Here is a 21,972-nt window from a genome sequence, read left to right as displayed (position 1 = left end):
TAACAGCGCCGTCTAACGGTATAATTTTACCTTTATAATCTTTTTACGATGTGACTATTTTTAAGAATTTAGTGGTTATTTTAAAACATTTAACTGTCTAAAATGTAAAGTAATGTCACTCACAGTGACAATAAGACATTTAGATTTAAATACTTCCAGGAATACACATAGTATAAGAATGCTGAGCTTGAATCCTGACGTATATTGTTTGTAAAGTAATATATTTTTAGCAAGGATGTCAGAAGTGTAACGTCAAAAATGTATGTAGATCTTGGCTAGATCCAGTTTAATAAAAGGCCTAATTATACCTGTTGTAGGCCTTATTTAAAATGGCTGATGTCTTACAACAAGTGCACCAAGGTCGGAGACGTCGAATATCATCTAATTCAAGCTTGAATACAGAGGAATATGAAGATGAGGCCTTGGATCCAAGAATACAGGTGAAATTAATGATTGAATGTACTGAAGATTTGAGACATGTCAGAAGGCTACGAAGACAAGAGAGAAAGAGAGAGGGAGGCAAAAATGGGGTTTAAAGTCCACTCGACACAAACTAGGTCATTTCGGGACTAACATATGGTTTAATTTTATTTCAATAATTCGCTTGCACGGCCTGGGTCTTTAGCAGTGAGAGGAAACCGGATTACCCGGAGAAAACCCACAAGGTTGGACAGGCGACCCTACTCCTTGTCACGTACAACCGGGGATTCGAAACCATGCCAGTTGACTCAATGACAGGCCTTATGATAGAGCACGCACATGCTAACCATTCGGCCAGCCAACCCCCCAAGAAGACAAGAACAATTGTGTGTCAGTTAATAATCTAAGCTATGAGACCTATGGCCATCTATTATTAAAGAGGCATTATGGGAGATTAGATATGAGTTAACTGTTCTCGCTATAATAGTTAAAAAAATAGATAACGTAAATAGAATATGTTGAAAATTTCAGTCAAATTGCTCCACTCCGAAGCGAGATATTACTAATATTAGCTTTTGAATTTTAAGCCTAGCCTCGACCATCATTATTTAACTTGGTACAATAAAAAAACATAGTCTCGATTATCCATTTTTGGATTTAATCATAATGAGTGTTGAGCAGCAGATCGGATTCAAATCCGATGAAAATCTGACACATAAGAAGACATTGAGAGTTGATTATGGTTTTATTGGATAAGTTAATTAATGTCTAATTAATAGTTTATATAATATTTCAGGCGTAAAGAAAGACCTGCAATAGACAGATTTAGCTCTTGCATAATGTATGTTTAAGGCCCATGTTGTAACTCAAGTTTTTAAGTTGCTGGTTGATTATATTACTGAGCCATTAGTCGTATTGTTGATAATTGATTCATTAATTACCAGAACCTAACCTAAATATACCGTACTTAAATTTAAATTTCCCTACTGAAAATTTAGCTCAACACAGTGAATGTGCAAGCTTCAGTGGATGTCTCGAAGTGATTTCTACCTAGTCACCCGGTGGGATAACACAATTGTTGAGCTGCCTACCATGCGTGTTTCTAAATTCAATTTCTTGTTCCAGCTTTCTGTTAGGTTTCGTAAAAATAGTGGTCTTGATTATCCAAATTCCTAGCCTGTCAATCAGATGGGGAATGGTTCGGTAGGCTGGTTAAGCGAGACTAATTTCAAAACAAGGGCATGTAACCTATTTTTTACTCAAAAGTGCCTGGATGTTATGGCCGACACTCGTAACCATTTTTCAGGCTATTATTTATGGATGGTTAAATGGTCATAGCTTATTAAGTACAACATGACCGTTTATTGGGTGACTATATATGTGCGAAACTGATTTAAGGCTTGGTATATATAAATATTGTGGTGTAATTGTCGAGATATTTGGAGATATTTATTTATGGTGGGGCTCCCTAACTGTTATGCACTTCTTTTATTGTTTATAAAGAATAAACCCTAGAACTGTATGGTACATAAATCATGGACCTTATAATTATATGTTTTAGTATTTAGTATAGATAATTTCTTTTGTAGGTGGAATTAGAAAAGTTAAACAAGGCATCAGATGATATCAACAAACTTGAGTTAGAATTGGATGTAAGTATGCTCACATTTTAAAATTTGCTTTTAACTTTTGGGCTAATCGTTATATTTAGGTCTACTTAACAAGTATTAAGTTTTCAACAATTCTTTGTACCTGTAACTCTAATCATAGGAAGAGATGACAAGCTAGATGCATTGAAAAAAAATGGAACAATCCCATGGTTAAACATTTATAACAGTCATTACCAAAGATATGTACACTACAAGGCCTATTTATATACAGCCGAAATTGCATAATGATAATAATAATGTCACTGCTTAAAGGCATCATTATTATTTCATTCACAAACTAACAGTGTGTAGAGAGTCTCAAAACAATTTAATTGACTTCCATTAAGAAGTTTTATCTGCTTGCTTGTGGTACATGTCTACTGCTAACTGCTAGACCTATTTTGTTTCTACTTAAAGACATTGTGATTGTTTTTTTATTTGTTGTATGGTTATTACCGGTACAATTTTTAATATTGTCCTAAATTTTGTAAAATTTTCAGGATGCCCGAGCCAGTTTTAGACAAGTTTTATCTGATTCCATACAGAAACTCAATGTTCTGGCTAAAAAACTTGGTAATTGTGTTGATAAAGCAAGACCATATTATGAGGCCAGACATAGAGCCAAGGAGGCAAGTAATCTCTTTGAACACTTTTTTTAAACTAAAACTTTAAGCTACCATACATACATTGCTTAAAGGTCTCTGATTGCCATTTATCTGATTCTGAATACCTTGCAAACTACTATATTGAGAAATTTGAACCTGTAAAACGAATATCAGTCCCAAAGGGTTCAATTATGTTCAGTATTTACGAAGATATGACAAATTCATGATTTTGTTTCTTGATTAGTACATGCTCATGTTGTGAAAAGACAGAAATGCCTAAAGAATCTGACCGGCAACCAGTGACTTTGATTTCCAATTCCCATAAATTTATCTCTGTCTTGCCGAAAACTGAAGTTCAAGACTTGAACAATTTGATTAAAATACAGATATATATTTTGTTTCATTGTTTTATACTTTCGATGGCTTCTACTACATGAAAATCTGACCGGTTGTAGTGGAAGGTCACGTCAGAGGTCATACAAAAGGCTTTTGACCCTATGAAGTCAGACAATTGATTAACCAATGAGCATTGATGTTTCTAGTGGGTTACCCACAGTTCCATGCACCTCACGCCAAAAACTCACTGTAACAGACTATTTCATTGGCTAATCCCTCACATCATCCAGAACGCGGGTTATATAACATCTCTTCCAGATCTTAGTGTAGTAAAGACAAGTAAAACGAAATTTTGAACTATAAAAAACAAAACGAATTAGGATCTTTGTTTTAATCAGATTGAGGCTTGAAGTATATTTCTCTTTTAACATTCACCCATATTTGATTTCAGGTTCATATGGAAACCCATAAGGCAGCATTACGATATGAAAGAGCATGTAGTATGCATGAGGCAGCTAAAGAAATGGTACAGTTAGCTGAACAGGGTTATCAAAGACGAGAAGATGATTCGGACCCAGCTTGGCAAGAGATGCTTAACCATGCCACCATGAAGGTACTAGTATTCTTCAACATGTCTAAAAGTAGTTTTGAAATTTTAAAAAAAATTGAATGAAAGAGTTTAAGCACGCTAAATAACAAACAATCCCATCAAAGCCATTTGTGACCTGATTAATAATTTCATAACTTTAGGTAAACGAAGCTGAATTAGAGAGAATGGAAAGCGAAGCAGAACATCAAAAAACAATGATGGTTTTTAAAGAAGGAGAGGCCAGAGTTCAACAACTTCAAAGAGAACTGAAACGAGCTATTACAAAATCAAAGTAATTTATTATTTTTTTCTCAACCTCGCGCACCCCCTCAGAACATAAAAGGCCAGCATGATTAAGTTCAAAATCAAATAACTTTTGCGTTGTGTTCAGAATTTGGTACATATGTAGCCTACTGTATACACCACAAAACAAAGGAAATTAACGATATACAGTAAGCTTACATTATATTGTGTAAACCTTAAACTCAAATAAATCATAGATATTTTTGTCAATAAAATACACATAAAATTTCTATATATCAGTTGTATATAATGCTTACATTAACAGCTGTTTCCATCAACTGTTGATAATAAATTTGCAGCAGACTGAATTTTAATATTTCACTATCTCACCTATCAGCATTTGTCTATAGAACAATGATGATATTAAATTTAGTTTATGGATTGGAATATTTTAGGAACAAATATGAATAGATGAATAACATAAAAATTGGCTGAAAGATCAACCACTCGGGTCAGTAGTAGATATTAGGGTTAATTTTGAGAGACTTCTCATCACATTTTACAAAACAGATCTACATTTCGTTTTTTTTTTTGCTTTTTTTTCAAAACAAAATGTTCATTGATTATAGCCAGAACTCAAACATGTGTCCATAAGCAGTGTATCATATCATTATTTCATGTGTGTATATCCAGTAAAATCATTCACCTATGCTGGAGTGAATTATTAAAATAAAATTGAATGATATATCCAGGTATGTGTCAAGTGAACGGTTAAACCCCACTTCTCTCTCTTGCTCTCATTTCCTAGGATATGACATTTTGATAACAATTCAGAATACTCGAATAAAATTTCGATTTTCAAGCCAATCAATGGGTTTGTGCCACACCTGGCTCTGAAAATATTAAACGAATGAATGAAAAGTGAATGGCACAAAACAGTTTTAGCTGATTTTATTTTTTGTTTAAAACATAAACAGAGGTGTTTATTATATCATCATAACCACCTATACATTTGTGTTACATTTTATGTCCTATTTATTGTTATCTTTTTATTTAAAATTGCTTTCCGCATTTAAATTTATTAATAGCCAAAATATTCTTTTTTAGAATTTAATATATTTAGTATTTATTTTTAAATTGAAGTCTGGTAGATGGATATGATAAATAAATTATATCAATATTGCTAAGTGCTGTTAGTTTGTAATACAAGTGGATACTATCTATATTGCTAACACTGTGGTGTAATAATGTTGTTATGTTGATTGTAATCATTATAATAGTGCCTAAAGCTACTAGTTCTATATATACACAACACATCTAACTTCACAGCTATCTAAAATGTATAATGTACACATATACTATCAATACAGTTACATGACACCAGGTGGCCTACATAAGTTTTATTTATAATTATTTATGCATCTCGCCAAACTATAATTATTTCATTTTTACTGAACTTCATCAAATTTTGAATGCATGATACAGAATGATGACGGAGTTAAGTTTTTTCCACTTCAGTATACAATATTAAGTTGTTGTAATATGATACTTATTTGTTACAGCATAAGTTATTGATCAACCAAAACAACACCCCCAGTTACAACATAAGTCATTGATCAACCAAAACATAACACCCAGTTAAAACATATGTCATTGATCAACCAAAACAATACCCCCAGTTACAACATAAATCATTGATCAACCAAAACATAACACCCAGTTAAAACATGTCATTGATCAACCAAAACATAACCCTCAGTTACAAATATACAAGATAAGTGCATTGAATTAAGTTCACGCAGATTTATGGAAATGAACGACTAAATTATTTTTTTCTTTTTTCTTGTGTTACCATATCTAGTTTGACAACTCGCAGAAGTTTCCTTCAGCTAAGTAATATTGCAAATCGCCATTGGTTGGAAATTATGTAAGTAGCTATGAGAAGGAACTCAAGTTATGGGCATTTATTTATTTGCTTGCTAATGGTATCATAAAATAATTGAGTATAAAAAAAGCTGTACTTTTCTGCCCATATTTAACCCCGTAGATAGTACAGTCATTAAATATATTCTGGAAATTCTATGTAAGCAGTGTGGTGACCTGCCTATTTTTACTGCCGACAAACTTCCCTAACTCTATATACGCCTCGTTCCATTTACATTATGCGGGTCTACTCGTATTGTTTTGTAAGTATTTGTATTTTAGCAAACATGTAAACTGGTTAAATATGGATAGAAACGTTATTTTGTCTTATACTTTATTTATTTATGACTGTATATAATCTTTTAAAACCATTTATTTAGAACAAAGGCTGTAATATGTCACTTGATTACAAAAATAGGTGTAGAAATCTCATCCCCTGTATTTATCCTTATAAAGATTCTTCTGCGAGTCGCCAAGTCAAACTGAGTGGTACTTCTTGATTGGATAATAATTGCAATGTTATTTGGGATAGTGGTGTTGGTATTTTATTGTTTTGTAGTTATATTATTTAAGATTAAGGTGCAGGTTATTGTCCCTTTAAATACAGTTCTAAGCATCATATTACATGTAATAAATCATTGTGATCGAGAGTTTTGGGTAGATTTGGTTGTGGTTTTAGATAGGACATATATTAGTTTCATATACATTATGATAGTGGCAAGTTGTTTTCAAATTTATAATTAATATTGAAAAAGTTGCTAATAAATCTTGCTTACAATATTCTGCTAAATTATTAATTGTTTGTAGTTAGTCCTTTCTTGGTTTCAGGGTAGATTCATAAGAACTTTGGTGAAGCAGTAGGTCTGTCAACTAGAATGTCCCAGGTTTGGATCCCTTTGGGATTTTTGAAGCCTGGTTCATATTTGTCAGTAGTGATGACCACATGGCTGACGATTTTAGTGTGCTCAGTCCGTTGTTTCAGACGGGACAATCAACTTCCCACTGTACTCACATTGGCTTTCACAGACAACAACCCTTAGCAGTTGGAATTCAATAAAGAGTTGGCAAAAACACAACTGTTAAGGCCATATTACTCCCCCTTGCAGTGTAGAAAAACACCATATTATGTTAGTTTTGTATTGTTGAGACCATGAACTCCATTCCACGCCATAATTAGGACTGAACAACAACATAACTTTGGTGGAAAATACTGGTCTGTTGAGAGTAAACTATTTAGTAAAAGATTTCGTTTTTCTATTGCAGACCATATTTTGAGATGAAAGCAAGATTTAATCAAATAATGGAGGTACAGTACCTTTTGTATATTTAATTTAATTTTATTTAAAATAAACAGTTAGATATCTACGGTTTTTATACATTGTATATCAAAACATATAGATTCATTTGTTTATTGTTCTAAAAAGTGACAGAGGGTCTGGCAAGGAATAAAATCTAGTTGTTCGGATGGGACGGAAATTCGAGATCCCATCTACATGTTGGTGTACTTGAATAGAACCTTTTGACAGTTAGAATTTTAAATAAGAGTAGACTCTACTGTCCAGACAAAATTTCGCCCATAGCATATTACATGGCTTATGCCCATCTTCATTAGCCCAGTTGGTGCAGAAAAGTAGGACGTTAAATCCCATTTCATGTCATTTGTTATAAAGAGTCTCTTACTTAACTATCGTATACTTCATGAAACATTGAATGTTTAATTCTAGTTACGTATATGATTTTAATTAGAAACAGATTTAACACTTTGCAACCTTGTACGTGTAAACATTTATTACCCCAGTTCCCTGAAAAACTTAAAATGAGTTTTGGAGCCCATTTAAAAACTCCTCCTGTGACTCTGTTTGAGTTGAGCGCTAGTTTTAGGTTGTTCAGGTGCTTAATGCTGAATGTCAAATATTAACATTTTTATAAAATTTCTTGAATTTTAAAAAAAAAAGAAGTTCCAAATGTAGTGAAGTAGGACTTTAGTGACAATAATAGCAGTGCATATTGTACTAAGTCATCAGATACTTGGCAAAATTAAATTTAAAATTTTGTTCATAATAAATAATAAGGGTTCTTAAAAAGCGCTAGAGGCCAAACAGTATTGTTTGCTCAAAGCCCTAACAAAGTTTACAGGAAACAGTTATAAATATGAACATTGAAACAAGTAAGTTTAGAGTTTCTGTTTGAAAATTCTTAGAGGTGGGGAAGTCCGTAGATATAGTGGCAGAGATTTGGATTGGATAGTTTTGTCACTAATATTTTTTTTTCATTCTCAGGATCAGAAAGGTCGAGTGAGTAGATTAGAAGAAGATGTGACCTCATCGAAATCTTTATATTCCCAGGCGCTTCATTCACTCGAGGCTATAAGTGATGATATTCATCGACAAAGACTCGAAAAACAAACACAAATACGATTAGGGGTACGCGGAGCTGGTGTCGGGGCCGAATCCCCTTCACCTCCCCCTCAAGGGGGGCAAATTCGAATGGATGGTAGTGTCACTCCTCATACAAGTAGCTGTTACGATATGACTGAATTTTCTTTAACCAATCAAGCACTGTCTAAGGTTTCTCCAAACTCACCGTCTCATTCCATGTCCGATACATGTATTTCCTTGAAAAACTTTAAACCCCCTTCCATTATTCACTCAAGTCGTGACGAAGCAAGGAGAGCGAGTTATCGATGTGCAATAGAGAATAAACAAAACAGCATCCAAAGTCCTACCTCAGGAGAAAGCATTCGTTCTGCAGACTACGAAGAGGATTTTGACGTTCCGTGTTTGGAAGATGAATATATGTCATTACCCCCCAGGCGTAAAAGTAGTACACAGATTTCAACTCAGGTACAAAAGAAAGCCGCCTTGGCCGAAAGCGAAGAAGAAATATTTCCATGGAACGAAAACAAAAAAATGCAATCGAAACCTATAGATATTAAACAAGAGCACTGTTTGTCGAGTAGTCCTGGTAGTCCGTCATATCTGGTTCATAGACATCTAACATCTAGCCATAGTACACCTGATGATAGCAGTATTACTAGTTCTTCACCTTCAACACCCAAACAGAAGAACAAGCTACAAGGTTTAATATTACGGGTTAATCCAATCATGGAACCATTATCGCAGGTTTATCCACAGACCATACAAAAAGATGCCACACAGCAGTATTCACACCATCAGGAGGCATTGGCGCCAGAAAATCCGCATTTAGTACAAACACGAGCTCATAGAACTAGCTCTTTACCATTAGAACGCACTTCATTCAAAGATACAGATACCGGGAATATATTACACGTTTCCAAGCCAGGCAAAAAATCACACACTCCTGATTCTAAAGAACTCAATACCCAGATTGATAGATTGAATTCTCTACGGCTTCCAGAGTCTGTAGAGTCAGGAGATGATAACTCAGACACTGAAAGCATCGCAAGTACTGGTCCTATGTTAGATGATGATCAAGTTGAGTATTTAACGTTAGATTTTAGCGAGCAAGCGAAACTTCCCAGTCCTTCCTGTACTCCTGCGTTACAGCGACAAAATTGGAGTCGTATTAGTTTACCCCCTAGGTTAAATTACCTGGAACCTTACATAGAGAAAAATAGGACTGATTTACCAAAGAAAACACCTAATATAGATGTAGCTGATTCGTCTGCTGAAGAGAGTAACATTTAATTTTATTTTCTTTTATCTGTGTTACCTATATTACGGTAACATTTTAAACTGGATAAGTGGTAATGTGTAATAGTGGTTTGGAAATCAAAATCATAGAAAAAAGTCTTTTCGTGAAACTGTGATTGATAGTGATGTGTTGATTATTTATTCTTATTTATAACTTACAGACTTTTAGCGTAATTTATATAGCATGTGAGATTAATCTACTATTTCCTTTGGTAGTGATCTTGATTGGTGTCTGAGACTGTGGAATGACCCATTAACATATATTAAATTGATGAATGAATTAAACACACAAGGCAGTAGAATGTCAAAAATGTGTTTTTTAAGTCCTAATAAATTAAAGCGACTGAACATCATTTGTATTTTGCGGACAATCTGCGTATCTAATTTTTCATGTTAAAATGTCCTCAGATTGATTATATAATATTTAATTAAGAAAGCAAAAACAAAATACCAACAGTGGATATTCTTCTGGCAAAGAATACAGGTGGGTTTGACGATATCCATGTTAAAATTGATGCTTTTCAGTAAGACTAGTTTTTATTGTGTATGGCTTGAAAATCTACAGGTATATTTACCTATATTTTTGAACATTGGACCTTTTATTTAATTGAATTATATGTTAATTTTGTATTCTGTGGTCTTAAACCCCAATCTAGATCACTTCACACAGTAAGTAGTGACTAAGAGGACGATTCCAACTTGTGTATTTAATTGATTAAGTAATCATTGGTACTCAGTTTTAATGTCTACAATATACATACAGTTTGTAGTGTATGTTCGTGTCAGAGAGTTTCTGATTTTTTAACTTGTTCTAAGTCTAAATATAAAAGACATACTTACAAATTAATTGTTGTATTGTCTTTAGAAAAAAAAAAGATCCTTTATTCTCAACTTTTGTTCTTTTAAACTTTATATTTATTCTTTTTTTTTATCATTATTAATTATTATCCCTTCTATAAATAGTAGTCAATTTTCACTGATATTTTAATTGTTCTTGTCTTAGTGGAATTTATGCTTAAGACTTGCCATTTATATTAATGAAACCAAGAAGTAAATATGTAAAATATCTAACTATTTATGCATCAATGGTATGATAAACAAGTTACTAAATATATGATGCCATTATTTTCCAGAATTAGGTCAAATAACGGTTCCTGGATCGGTCAAAACTAAAATATCTAACTATTTATGCATCAATGGTATGATAAACAAGTTACTAAATATATGATGTTATTATTTGCCAGAATTAGGTCAAATGATATTGAAAGCGTTCCTGGATGTGTCAAATCTAAAGCAGAATGAAGTAGACAAAGAGGCATACAGAAGATATATTTTAAAAATTTGGTTTTTATTATGGAAATTAGCGTAGATATAGCAATGGTATTGGACAAACAAGACAAGTCTCAATTATCCATTTTATCATTAAATTTTTGAATGTTGCCGGCATTTTAATCCATTTAAATCTCTGCCATAGGATAATCTGGAGAGTTGATTATGGGCTAGTCATGTTAATAAATGTCTAAATATTAATTTATTTAACATTTGAAATTTGAAGCCAAACTAAAGACCTGCAAAAGGCAGATTTAGCTGTTACATAATGCATCTTTAATTATTTAGGTTATTTTGGTGTAGGCCAATAAATGAACATGAAGACATGAGGTGTCAAATCTGTTATGCAAATTTGACACAACTGGGATAGTGTTACAATTACAATGATATATTGTCATACTGGTAATTTAAAGTAGCTAAGTCTCTAACTCAATTTCATCCAAAGTCTTCGACATTGAAAACACAAATTATTTGTCAATTTAAATCAACATTGATGTTGTGATCTTACCGGGGAAAAGATGAGGTTCTGATATTCAATTAAGACAAAATAAACATTTTACAATTGGTACACATTGGTGTACACGAATTGTGTACCATAATGCGTTTCGGTGCTATTTGTAACAAGGGACTCGAAGAACGAGGCTTGAGATATTCCACAAATCATGTCAAACATTGACACCATGTTCTTATCTGGAGAGCATTCTCAATAACTACTGTCGGTGTAGACCGGAATAACCAGACGCTAGAACATAACTGATTTGAAATTAGAGTTAAAAAAAACAGAAAAGATTTTATATACACATTCATGTTACATTATTATATGCATTGCAGCCCATTTGTGTGAATTTCTAAGTCCCAAATACTAGTGATTTAGCTCCTTTAATATCTATAATCATATTCACATGCTCAAATTAACCCAGTTTGTTTTCTGACTACAGTATTCTTACAGCATTTGTATGATTTAGATTATAAAGGTTTATGTAAAATGTTTCCACAAATTAAGATTAGAATAATAAAATATATTATTAACATTTCAAACAAATTATCATTATTTTGTTGCTAAATTAACTGCAAAATTAAATCTCAAATATGTTCATAATTTAAAAAGGCATTATCCCTCTTAAGAAGGAAATAAATGTAATTGATTTTGAATAATATCATATTCAAAATAACCTTTGGCCCTCCTACATGTACATATAATTATCAGAGGAAAAGAGGAATGAAATGGGGTTTAATTAACCATGTAGGTGGAAAATCTTTCCATATTATACCCACTAAGCGAGTAAGATCATAAATTAACTGGTCTGACTCCGATTCAGAGGGAACTAACTTGTCTTAAAATGATTATTAATCACAGCTTAATATTGAAAAAGGTTTTCCACATTACAGACGTCTGTGTCTCCTGTTCTCCAACTGTTCTTTTACATGCACACTAATTTTTTGTATCTGATCCCATCCAAACTCTGTACTGCACCACCATAAAGGGGGAAACCAGGCTGGTTAGTTTGCCAGCTCTTATAGAACAAAAAACAAATTGGATTTAAGGTCCATTCAACACAAACCAGGTTATTTTGGTACTGAAATATCGCACATCTTTATTTAATAATTTACTTACATGTAAGGGTTTTCATCAGTGGGAGATTCAGAAAACTGACGAGGCTGGGCAGTCCACAACGCTGCTTGCGACTCGGAAGTTACATGTGTAGTTGGGTTAAGTCGAATTTTTGTTTCTTTATAAAGGACAAAGATCTCCAAAACTCTAATGCCTATTTATTATACATATTATTTGAGAGTTTCTTTTACTTTTTATGTTAGTAGATAGATTATAACTAGCTAGGCCAAACCTGATTCTTCTATATCTATAGATAACCTGATTTTTGAAATCTCAATCAGAACCTATTCAAATTTTTCCAAAAACCTAATGCTAAGCCTTTGTTCTGGTGTATATTAGTATGGGTTATGTTAGTGGTGTACAGCATGTAGCCAAGATCTAATGTGTCCAATTTAATACTTGATGGTTGAAGTTTAAATAATTTGTAGTTATTTTAAACCCGCATTTTCATGCGGCCTTATATTGCGATCAACATTTCCTCTGAACTTTCTACCACCTGCATTTATTATCCAATTACCTCAGTATTAAAAATGCAACAAGCTTTAGCAAGAATAGGATGTTTTAGTACTCTTCTCCAGATAACGCTCTTAGCTGCCATGGTATCCCCATTATCTGCCATGGTATCTGCAATAGCTGTAATGATATCTCTCATAGCTACCATGGTATCTTCAATAGCTGCCCTGGTATCTCTATCAGCTAACATGGTATGTCCATTCATTGCCATGATATATCCATGGCCTTGGTATCTCCAGTAGCTGCCATCGTGAAATCATACAAGCTAAGTAGTGATTAATTTGTCTGTAGAGATTATATAGAAAAATTTATTGTAGTTTGAAATAGTTTTTGATGATACATGAGAATCGGCGAGAAAGAATGGTATTAAAAGCAGTAAAACGTAATTCCTACTGGTTACTGGTATCAATTGAATAAGAAATTTGAATGTCAGTCAACATGTATTTCGTTGATTGTGTTGAAACGACACACGACAGGATCGAAAGAGATTTTAGTTGGATGTAGCAATACTGTATGTGTGTGAAGGATCCGAAGTTTGGGAGGTCTAGCAGGATTCACTCATAGACTAATTTAATGCCGGTTGAAATGATATACGACAGGATCTAAAGACATTTTAGACTTTAGTTGGATGTATCAATACTGTATTGGTGTGAAGGATCAGAATTTTGTGGGTCTAGCGGGATTTACTCCTAGACAAATTTAATGTCAGTGGGAATTAGGCTTGAACAAGAAGAATAGCAGTCAATTCTTCAGATCCCCATTCCCAAAATCTTTAACCTCTTAAAATCTAATGATTGAGATGCTTTCTAAATCTATCGCAACTTGATTGATTACCATACTAAGCCACTGCTTTATAAATCTTGACTTCCACTTTAAATCGATTTTATTAATTAGAGTAGAATAGAGTGTTTGTACAGCTAATTAAAACTAAAAATCTCAGTATATTATTAGCGATGGCCAGTATATCTCAAATGTTACATACAATTTAACTTGAACATGTTTTCGGGAACAAGAAATTTGAAGATTGATTAATTTTTGTATTGTATGTAATTAATTCCTTTCGGAACTACCTTTGAATGGACGAAGTCCTCTGACCGTCCCTGCCAGTCCTTACTAAGCTGCAGTATGAAAATACAGCTGGATCCCAACCTCTGTCCTAGGGTTAATGATTCCTTTTGGCGAACAAATAAGAATTACGGTGAAAAATAGAGGGTACGGACTCAAAAACAGCTTTAGAACACATGGAGGTGATTGTAGAGTCCTATTTTAATATCGCAGCTTAACAAGGGCGGACCGGAACAGTCAGAGAACTTCTTCAGTTTCAAAAGGAATATGATCCTAGAAACAATAGAAACCATTTGAAATTATTGAAATACTTACTTCACCTATCAAAATGGTCATGTTATTGTATTAAATGCGGGATAGAAGAATTTTATCAATCTGTTGTAATTATGTTACCATGATTTTAATATGGAAAATAAATCTATTCAAAAACAAGAATTTATGATTTTATCACGGACACTGGTATGCGCGTACTAGGGATCAGGAACCGAGTACATGGCGTCATCGCAACAGTCAATCTATGGGCAGATTTCCAAGGAACAAGTATGTCAAGTTCCATTTCATCATAATATGCCTACTGGAATAGGCCTTGGGCTTCGAGGAGGGTCGTCTCTAAGAAGAACAACAACTACCAGTTAAATAAATAGTGTTTAAGTGCCATTTCCTAGCTAGTTTTAGTTTCAATTTACACTCTTTCGTGTGGTTTCCATGAGCTCTACAAACACTCCTGCAAAATATTCTAATCTAATTAGGTCCGTCAGTGCATGCCCATTTCCTACTTTTCGCGTATTTTGATTGGCTGTTGTTACATGACATATCTTCAGCCCCGCCTTCTTGGCGTGACGAGACGTCAATTTAAATTGTCTGGGAAAGCCAGCAATTATCGCTTCGATTTAAAAGAGATGGTTTGAACCCGTGTCAATCGTTGTTTTGAAGAAAAAAATGACAGTTTTGCTTCTTAAAGCCCGGTCTGATTCCCATCGGAGTTTTGCCAGGTAAAACTGTACAGTACCATCTCTTATCTCGAAACACGGAGGGTTGAGAGATAATGTTTCTTATCTAGCTATTTCCTAGTCCACGAACACAAAGGGCCCACGTACACAACCTGGCAAAGTATTAATTTCATAGTATTAATGGACAGAGGGGGATAGAGTAGAAATACCATAGGTCTACTATGTGCATCTAGGTTGCTACAAAACTTGTACTTTTAAATAGTATGAAATAAGTAGTTTTAGTTACAGTTATTTACTTTGTTTTATCTGTTGAAAACATAGATTTGGATTATCATTTTGAATGAATCATTCCTATTTCTATTAATAAATTAAAAGATTTATTGCTTCAGTTAGTATTGTTTTGAGAGAGTTTCGCGTTATCGTGACTAAACAAACATCATTATTAACATACATTATGTAAGAGCTAAATCTGCCTATTGCAAGTCTTTCTTTAGGCCTGAAATGTTATCTAAATTATTAATAAGATATTAATTAACTTATCCAGACCATAATCAACTCTCGATGTCATCGCTAGTCTGCGATGTTTATTGGATTAGGTTCCGATTTGCTGTTCGACTTCCATTCATGATATGGATAATCGAGGCTATAGTACTTTAGTAATGATGATCGAGGCTAGGCCGAAAATTCAATCGTTAAATTCTCGGTTCAGAGTGGATCAATTTGACTGAAATTTTCAGCAAATTTCCTTTACATTATATAGTTTTTAACTATTATGGTGAGAACTGCCAGCTCTTTATCTAATCTTTCATAATGTATCTTTATAATAATTATTAATTTGCCATGTAAAAAAAGTCATACTTTAACACTATCAGTACCATTTTAATCACGTCATAGTAGAATTACGTCATGTTGACTGTGACGTCACGATATACCATAGTGACTTTCAAAATGGTGGACCAAAAAGAATGAAAGTGGAACGAGACCGATTTTTGCTCTTGTTTTGGTTAATTTCTTTGGCAATACTGAAAACAGTTTGTCTTGCAAGTGACAAAATAGCCAAAACAAACAGCACTGGGTATTTTCTAAATGAAACAAAGGCGTATTTTGGAGAAGAAAAGCACAGAACAAAGCGAGGTAGGCTACGTATCTGTTGGGACCGCGCTGGCTCAAGTCAATGAGAAAGTTCAGAAAGGCGAGAGAGAGAGAGAGAGAGAGAGGGGAGAGATAGAGAGAGATGGGATTTAACGTCCACTTGCGCGTAGGGGTCTTAGCAGTGGGAGGAAACCGGAGCACCAAGAGAAAACCCACGACGGCACGAGGTTGGACAGGCGACCCTAGGCCTACACCTTGTCGCGTACAACAACCCGCCGGGGAATCGAAACTACGCAAGTTGACTCAATAACAGACCTTATGATACAGCGCGCACGTGCTATCCATTCGGCCATCCAACGTCCCAGAGAGAAAGGCGTTGCTACGATAATAAACACAGTTTCAATTATCCATTTTACCGTTAAATTATAAAATGGCGAAGGTGTTGTAATCCATTTAATATCAAGGCCATCCGATGACTTATAGGCCTAGAGTTGATTCTGAGTTTGTCGTGCATGGGGATAAATGGATCGTGAGATTTGTGCAAAAATAACACATGTATAATAATATTATGGCCTTGACTAATTATTGTTTACAGATTCATAGACAAGCAAAACAGCACGTGAAACAACGGAAATCTGTGATAATAAATATGATACATGAATTAGGTTGATAAACACTTTTGTCAATCATATGCCACCTGTTGGTATGCAAGGTATAAGGCATGTCCATTCCATATTTGGCTAATTCGTGACGTAATTGAGCATGAGTGGCCTATCACATAATTTAATTCGGAAGTCAAGGCATATAAAACGCTAGATCTATTCGGAAATATTTCAGACACCAGACAAATGACTTTATTTTAATCTATGCTTGTAACCTATGTATCCAGTGCTTGACATAAAATGTAGAAACGAACTGTGGTATACAGTAGTTATTTCTGTGGTAACCATAAGGTGAATAAAATGAGAATAAATTTTCAGCGTGGTATGTCAGAGTGACAACATTTAAAGAAACTTCCTAGCCAAACGAAGAGAATAACAAATATAACCAGAGACAATACTATACGATCAAAAGGCTAAAAAAATATGTAGCAGAGGGGAGAGTCTGCGTCACACGTTGGATGTGGGGAGTTTTGGGTAAGCACTTTCCACATCTAGCCAGCGACTCATAGCACTGCATATCACAACATGTTTCATTTGGTTGCCGAATTGCATAGTGCTACATTAACCAGTGTTGTTAACCAGCAATATTCAGACTTAATACTTCTTTCTTACTATACTACTTGTAATTACTAGTTTGGGCATCTGTTGTTGATATGTCTTGTTTTTTCATCTATCGAAATGTCAATTTTGGTTACAATACTTACTTTAATCCTTATACATTAAAAATATTAGTGAAGAAATTGTAGGTTAATCAAGAAGTCAAATTATTTATATGGAGTCACTTATATAAGTTATTGACTGTGTGCTGTACCACTGCAGTAGCCAAACTGCACGCAGCGATCCATCAACTTCATACGTCATTATGATCACTGCCCTAGTTAGCCGCCATTTAAAACGCTCACGTGATCATTTTGGGGCGGGACTTATCGACTGGACTACAGCCTTGTGTACACAACAAAGTAAAAATAACCCGATCAAGCACGTGTTTTATGTAAACACATGTCTTTAGCAAAATGTCAACTTCTGCCAATCCTGTAAAAGCGACATATAATATGTGCTAGTAGGTAATATTGCAATACATTCTTTGCCATTGTAAACTGTCTTTAGAGTTTCAATCTGTTTATCTTTCAAAAGAAGGTTAGATACTCCTAAATTTGTCTTCGCAAACAAAACCGCCTCTGTGAAATTACCTTTTATGGGAGCCGCCTTAGAGGACTATTTTGTGATTCGGCTTTGATTAGTTTGACATCTTTCATACACACAGCGGCTAAATAAACATATTTAATTTCATTCAATATGACAATAGAAGAGAAATAAATACTTAAGCATACTCAGTGTTTTCAACTAAAATCGTCGATGTAGGAATTAAAATGTCGGGTAATTAGCTTCGGGGCTGTTCTCAGGCGGAGCTAGCTGTAGACAGGCAGCCTAGGTTTCGGATGTGCAGTAGCTGCCTGGTCACTAAACTCAGTGGAATCGACAGTAGACAAACCATGAATCACCAATGTATGTTCAGTTTTTTTTAATAAAATTCAAATAATACTAATTTGGTTACATCTTCTTTACAGCATCTCGTATATTTGTGCTCTGTTATAAAACAAACGAAGGGACATCTATAGTAACAAAAGATACGGCTGAAGAATGTGTAGAATATTGCTGGAAAATCAGGCTTAGAGTAGCATTAATCAAGGAAGGTAATCAGTGTAAATGTGTGGAGAATTTACAACGTGCAACCTACACAGCTATGTCTGGTTGTCAGATACCGTGTGTTGGGGACCAAAGACAAAACTGTGGTGGAAAAAATAAATATGCCATGTACAAGACGGGTAAGTAATCATCACGAAACCGTGTCAGACCGGGTATTCCCCCTTAATTAGGCGTACCGCGATGGCCTATTATAATGTAAATTATGTAATTAGAATAGAATACCAAATCTGGTAGACGAGGATAAACATAATAAACATACACAAATCCAAGCATTAGTTATAAGTATAACTATTATTTTTACTAATGACTTTTATTTACTTCTGAGAAATAGCTACAACTTTTTCAAATCACATAGATTAAGAAACCTATTAGTATTATCGTTCCTGTCTTGGTATGTTGAGTCAAAACTATACCACAGCGTTTGCAAGGAATAAAAGACAACGACACACGCTCCCCTAAATTGAAAAGAAAACCCCATGACACCAGTCTCATGGAAAAGCAAGCACTAGTCCATTTGGATGACAGTTACGCATTTTGATTGAACGAATTACAGTCTATAAATTTATATTAATGATAAAGTTAATCCATTTTAACATTGTACGGTTGTTTTTGAAAAGGTTATGTAAAAGAACCAAGGTTTCGATCGAAATATTCAGCTGATCGTGTTAAAAAATGTAAGTTTTAATGTTGACAATAGTATTTGTTATACTTATAGTAATCTTTTTTTTGTTTTTTTTTTTGTTTTGTTTTGTTTTTTGTTTTTTTTACCATTAATTTTAATTTAAAGGAGGCAAGTCGCTAGCTCAATATCATCCATAGTCTTAGACTTTTGCGAACACAACTTATTGGTCCATTTGCTTTCAAGCGCCATGTGTAATGAAGCGACTAGATGAACGAGGCTAACATACCCCACAGGAGAATACTACCGGTGTAGTCTGGAATAACCAGACGCCAAAGACTGTCATTCAATTTGGGCTCTTGGCGTATTTCCCCGAACTCAACTGATTAGAAATTGCAGTGAAAGCAAAGACGATTGAACGTAAATCAGTTTAAATGCATTCGTAATACACTTCATGCTAATTTTATTAATGCGTTGCTACCCATTTGCGTCCCCTTCTAGGTGCCAAAGAATAAGTGTGCTTATTGTTAATTTGAGATTAAATAAGGAAACACAAATCCAATTCAAGATTTAATGGTAGTGGTGAATTAAAAAGAAAGCTTTATATAAAAACAATACAGACAGATAGGTCATTATTTTTTATCAAATGATTATTGTATTATCAATCATATTTTGCAATACTTTCAATATTTATAACTTCTTTTATATTTATAGTGTATCAAGGCTGTTATGAGAAAATTACACGACCTCAAAAAGAATCACAATTGAATTTCGCCCGAATGACAACAGATGTTTGTCTCGCTCATTGCCAGGATAATAAGTTTAATTTTGCTTCACTTTCTGTAAGTTGATTCTACCAGTGTCTGATTCAGTAACAATAAGCTAAACAAGTTACATATTAGGTTCAATGTACACGTCTGCGAGTCCCCGTTTAAACATACATTATGCAAGAGTTAAATCTGCCTATTTCAGGTCTTTCTTTAGGCCTGAAATGTTATCTAAGTTATTAATTACACATTAATTAACTTATCCAGACCATAATCAACTCTCGATGTCATCGCTAGCCTGCAATATTTACTGGTTTAGGATCTGATTTGCTGCTCAACTTCCATTCATGATTTAATCATGAAATGGATAATCGAGACTATGTTTTTTTTATCGTACTGACTTTAGTAATGATGATCGAGGCTAGGCAGAAAATTCAATCGCTAAATTCTCGGTTCAAAGTGGATCAATTTGACTGATATTTTCAGCAAATTCTCTTTACACTATCTAGTTTTTAACTATTATAGTGAGAACTGCCAGCTCTTTATCTAATCTCCCATAATGTATCTTTAATCTATTAACCAGGGATATAACTTCTTGTGAAGTCTAAATAGACCGCATTCGACCCTGGTGATTGTTACCCATAAAAATTAAGTTACAGTCATGGATAAAATAACATTGTTCAATTTGAAAGACTAATTTTCAATTCAATTGTACTTTTTCTAATCTAAGTCAATATTCCTCAATGTCAGTATTGTTATCAGAATCCAATTCTATACCGTGTGTTTTATATAGGGTGGTGCCAGGTGTTCATGTACTATATCAAACAAACATCTCGCAAGAATCGGTGAAAGTTCCTGTAAAGTACCATGTAAAGGGGATGCTTCTATGAAGTGTGGCGGAGTCGACAACCAAAATTTCATCCTCTATAAAACACGTAAATGACCTCTTCTCACATAAATATGTTCCCGTTCATAAAAGAGGCATTATTAAAGAGCTAAATCTGCCTGTTTTGTTTTAGGTCTTTCTTTATGCCTTATGTGTTATATAAATTATTGATTAGATTACCATAATCAATTCTCGATGTCATCGGATACTCTAGATTTTCAACAGATTTAAATACGATTAGCGGTTAATGATTTAACGTAAAAATGGATAATCAAGACATTGTTTATTATTGCAACAACTGCAGCAATGATAATCGGGGCTACACTGTTATTGTAATTGGGCTGAAATTTTCAAATTCCCAATATTTTAACTATTATAGCGAGAATTGTCCACTCTTTATCTAACTAATCTTACATAATGTATCTTTAATCGTAAATTGTCAAAGACAAAAAATTATATCTCTCCCGTAAATTTTGGACGAGGAACTTGTTGATCTTGTTTAAAGATTAAGATCACGAGTATTGTAGTAAAATCATGTCCGTGTGTCTTTCTTCCATTCGTAATCGTGCACATTTTTTGAAAACAATACATCGATCAAAGATTTGGAGATTTTTTTTTCGAAATGTGTGTAAAGTCATATAGAGAAATGGTATCGAAATTCAGATTCCTATATCTATTTTACACTAGGTAATTGCCGCTGCCACCGAAACCTCATTAAAACCTCAGAGAATGGAGTTTTTATTTGGAGTTGAATTGTATGTAAGAAAAAAAAACCTATCAAAATTCAGACGCAAGCAATGAATTTGCAATAACTTGAAAACAGGGATTACTAATCATAAAGCGAAATCCTATCGAAGATCGACTTGCCCGTCAGTTTTACACAGAGTTGTAAGCGAAACCTTTGGGTATGAAATGTACAAAACAAACTGGCTGGGTTTATTTTGCTTGTGGGGGTTTGGATGGCAGAATGGTTAGCACACGCAGGCTGTATCACAAGGTCTGTCATTGAATCATCTGGCGTGGTTTCGATTCCCCGATTTTACGTCCTCTGGTTTCCTCCCACTGCTAAAGACACCTACGCGCAAGCGAATTATTGAAATAAAATTGAACTATGTGTTAGTCCCGAAATAACATAGTTTGTGTCGAGTGGAAGTTAAACCCCATTTCTTTCTCCCTCTCTATTTTTCTTGTGATATTATATATTATGGCGGATCCCTATAGCGTATCGCACTTGATGTGGATTCATTGTTCAAGTCAATTAATTCTTTTACATCATCCAAATATCAAAGTTCTTGAGATGGTGTTACTGCTTTTTTGAGCGACATCCCGTA

The 21,972-nt window shown here is 34.1% G+C and overlaps 1 protein-coding gene and 1 long non-coding RNA gene across 3 annotated transcripts; both read left to right on the top strand.

Moving 5' to 3' along the window:
- The first annotated feature begins 13 nt into the window (after window positions 1–13).
- Window positions 14–14,393, top strand: LOC126820974 (uncharacterized). 2 transcript variants are annotated; one of them, XM_050549209.2, is made up of 8 exons: window positions 14–440; window positions 2,010–2,072; window positions 2,570–2,698; window positions 3,462–3,623; window positions 3,761–3,891; window positions 5,704–5,769; window positions 7,029–7,071; window positions 8,045–14,393. In XM_050549209.2, exons 1-8 carry the CDS (start codon window positions 330–332, stop codon window positions 9,431–9,433), a joined length of 2,094 nt encoding a protein of 697 aa, XP_050405166.1. In that variant the 5' UTR covers window positions 14–329; the 3' UTR covers window positions 9,434–14,393. The 2 variants fall into 2 exon arrangements, with proteins under 2 accessions (XP_050405166.1, XP_050405167.1); XM_050549210.2 differs by lacking the exon at window positions 5,704–5,769 and having other exon boundaries at window positions 15–440.
- A 3,861-nt stretch (window positions 14,394–18,254) lies between these two features.
- On the top strand, window positions 18,255–20,656 carry LOC130013047 (uncharacterized). Its single transcript, XR_008788330.1, has 4 exons — window positions 18,255–18,488; window positions 18,987–19,043; window positions 19,703–19,830; window positions 20,549–20,656. It is a non-coding gene; the product is annotated as an uncharacterized LOC130013047 (long non-coding RNA).
- Window positions 20,657–21,972: the final 1,316 nt, after the last annotated feature.

This window comes from Patella vulgata, chromosome 5 (assembly GCF_932274485.2).
Source record: "Patella vulgata chromosome 5, xgPatVulg1.2, whole genome shotgun sequence".
In the NCBI taxonomy this organism is placed as follows: Eukaryota; Metazoa; Mollusca; class Gastropoda; family Patellidae; genus Patella; species Patella vulgata.
This window is presented reverse-complemented; position numbering and strand designations above follow the sequence as displayed.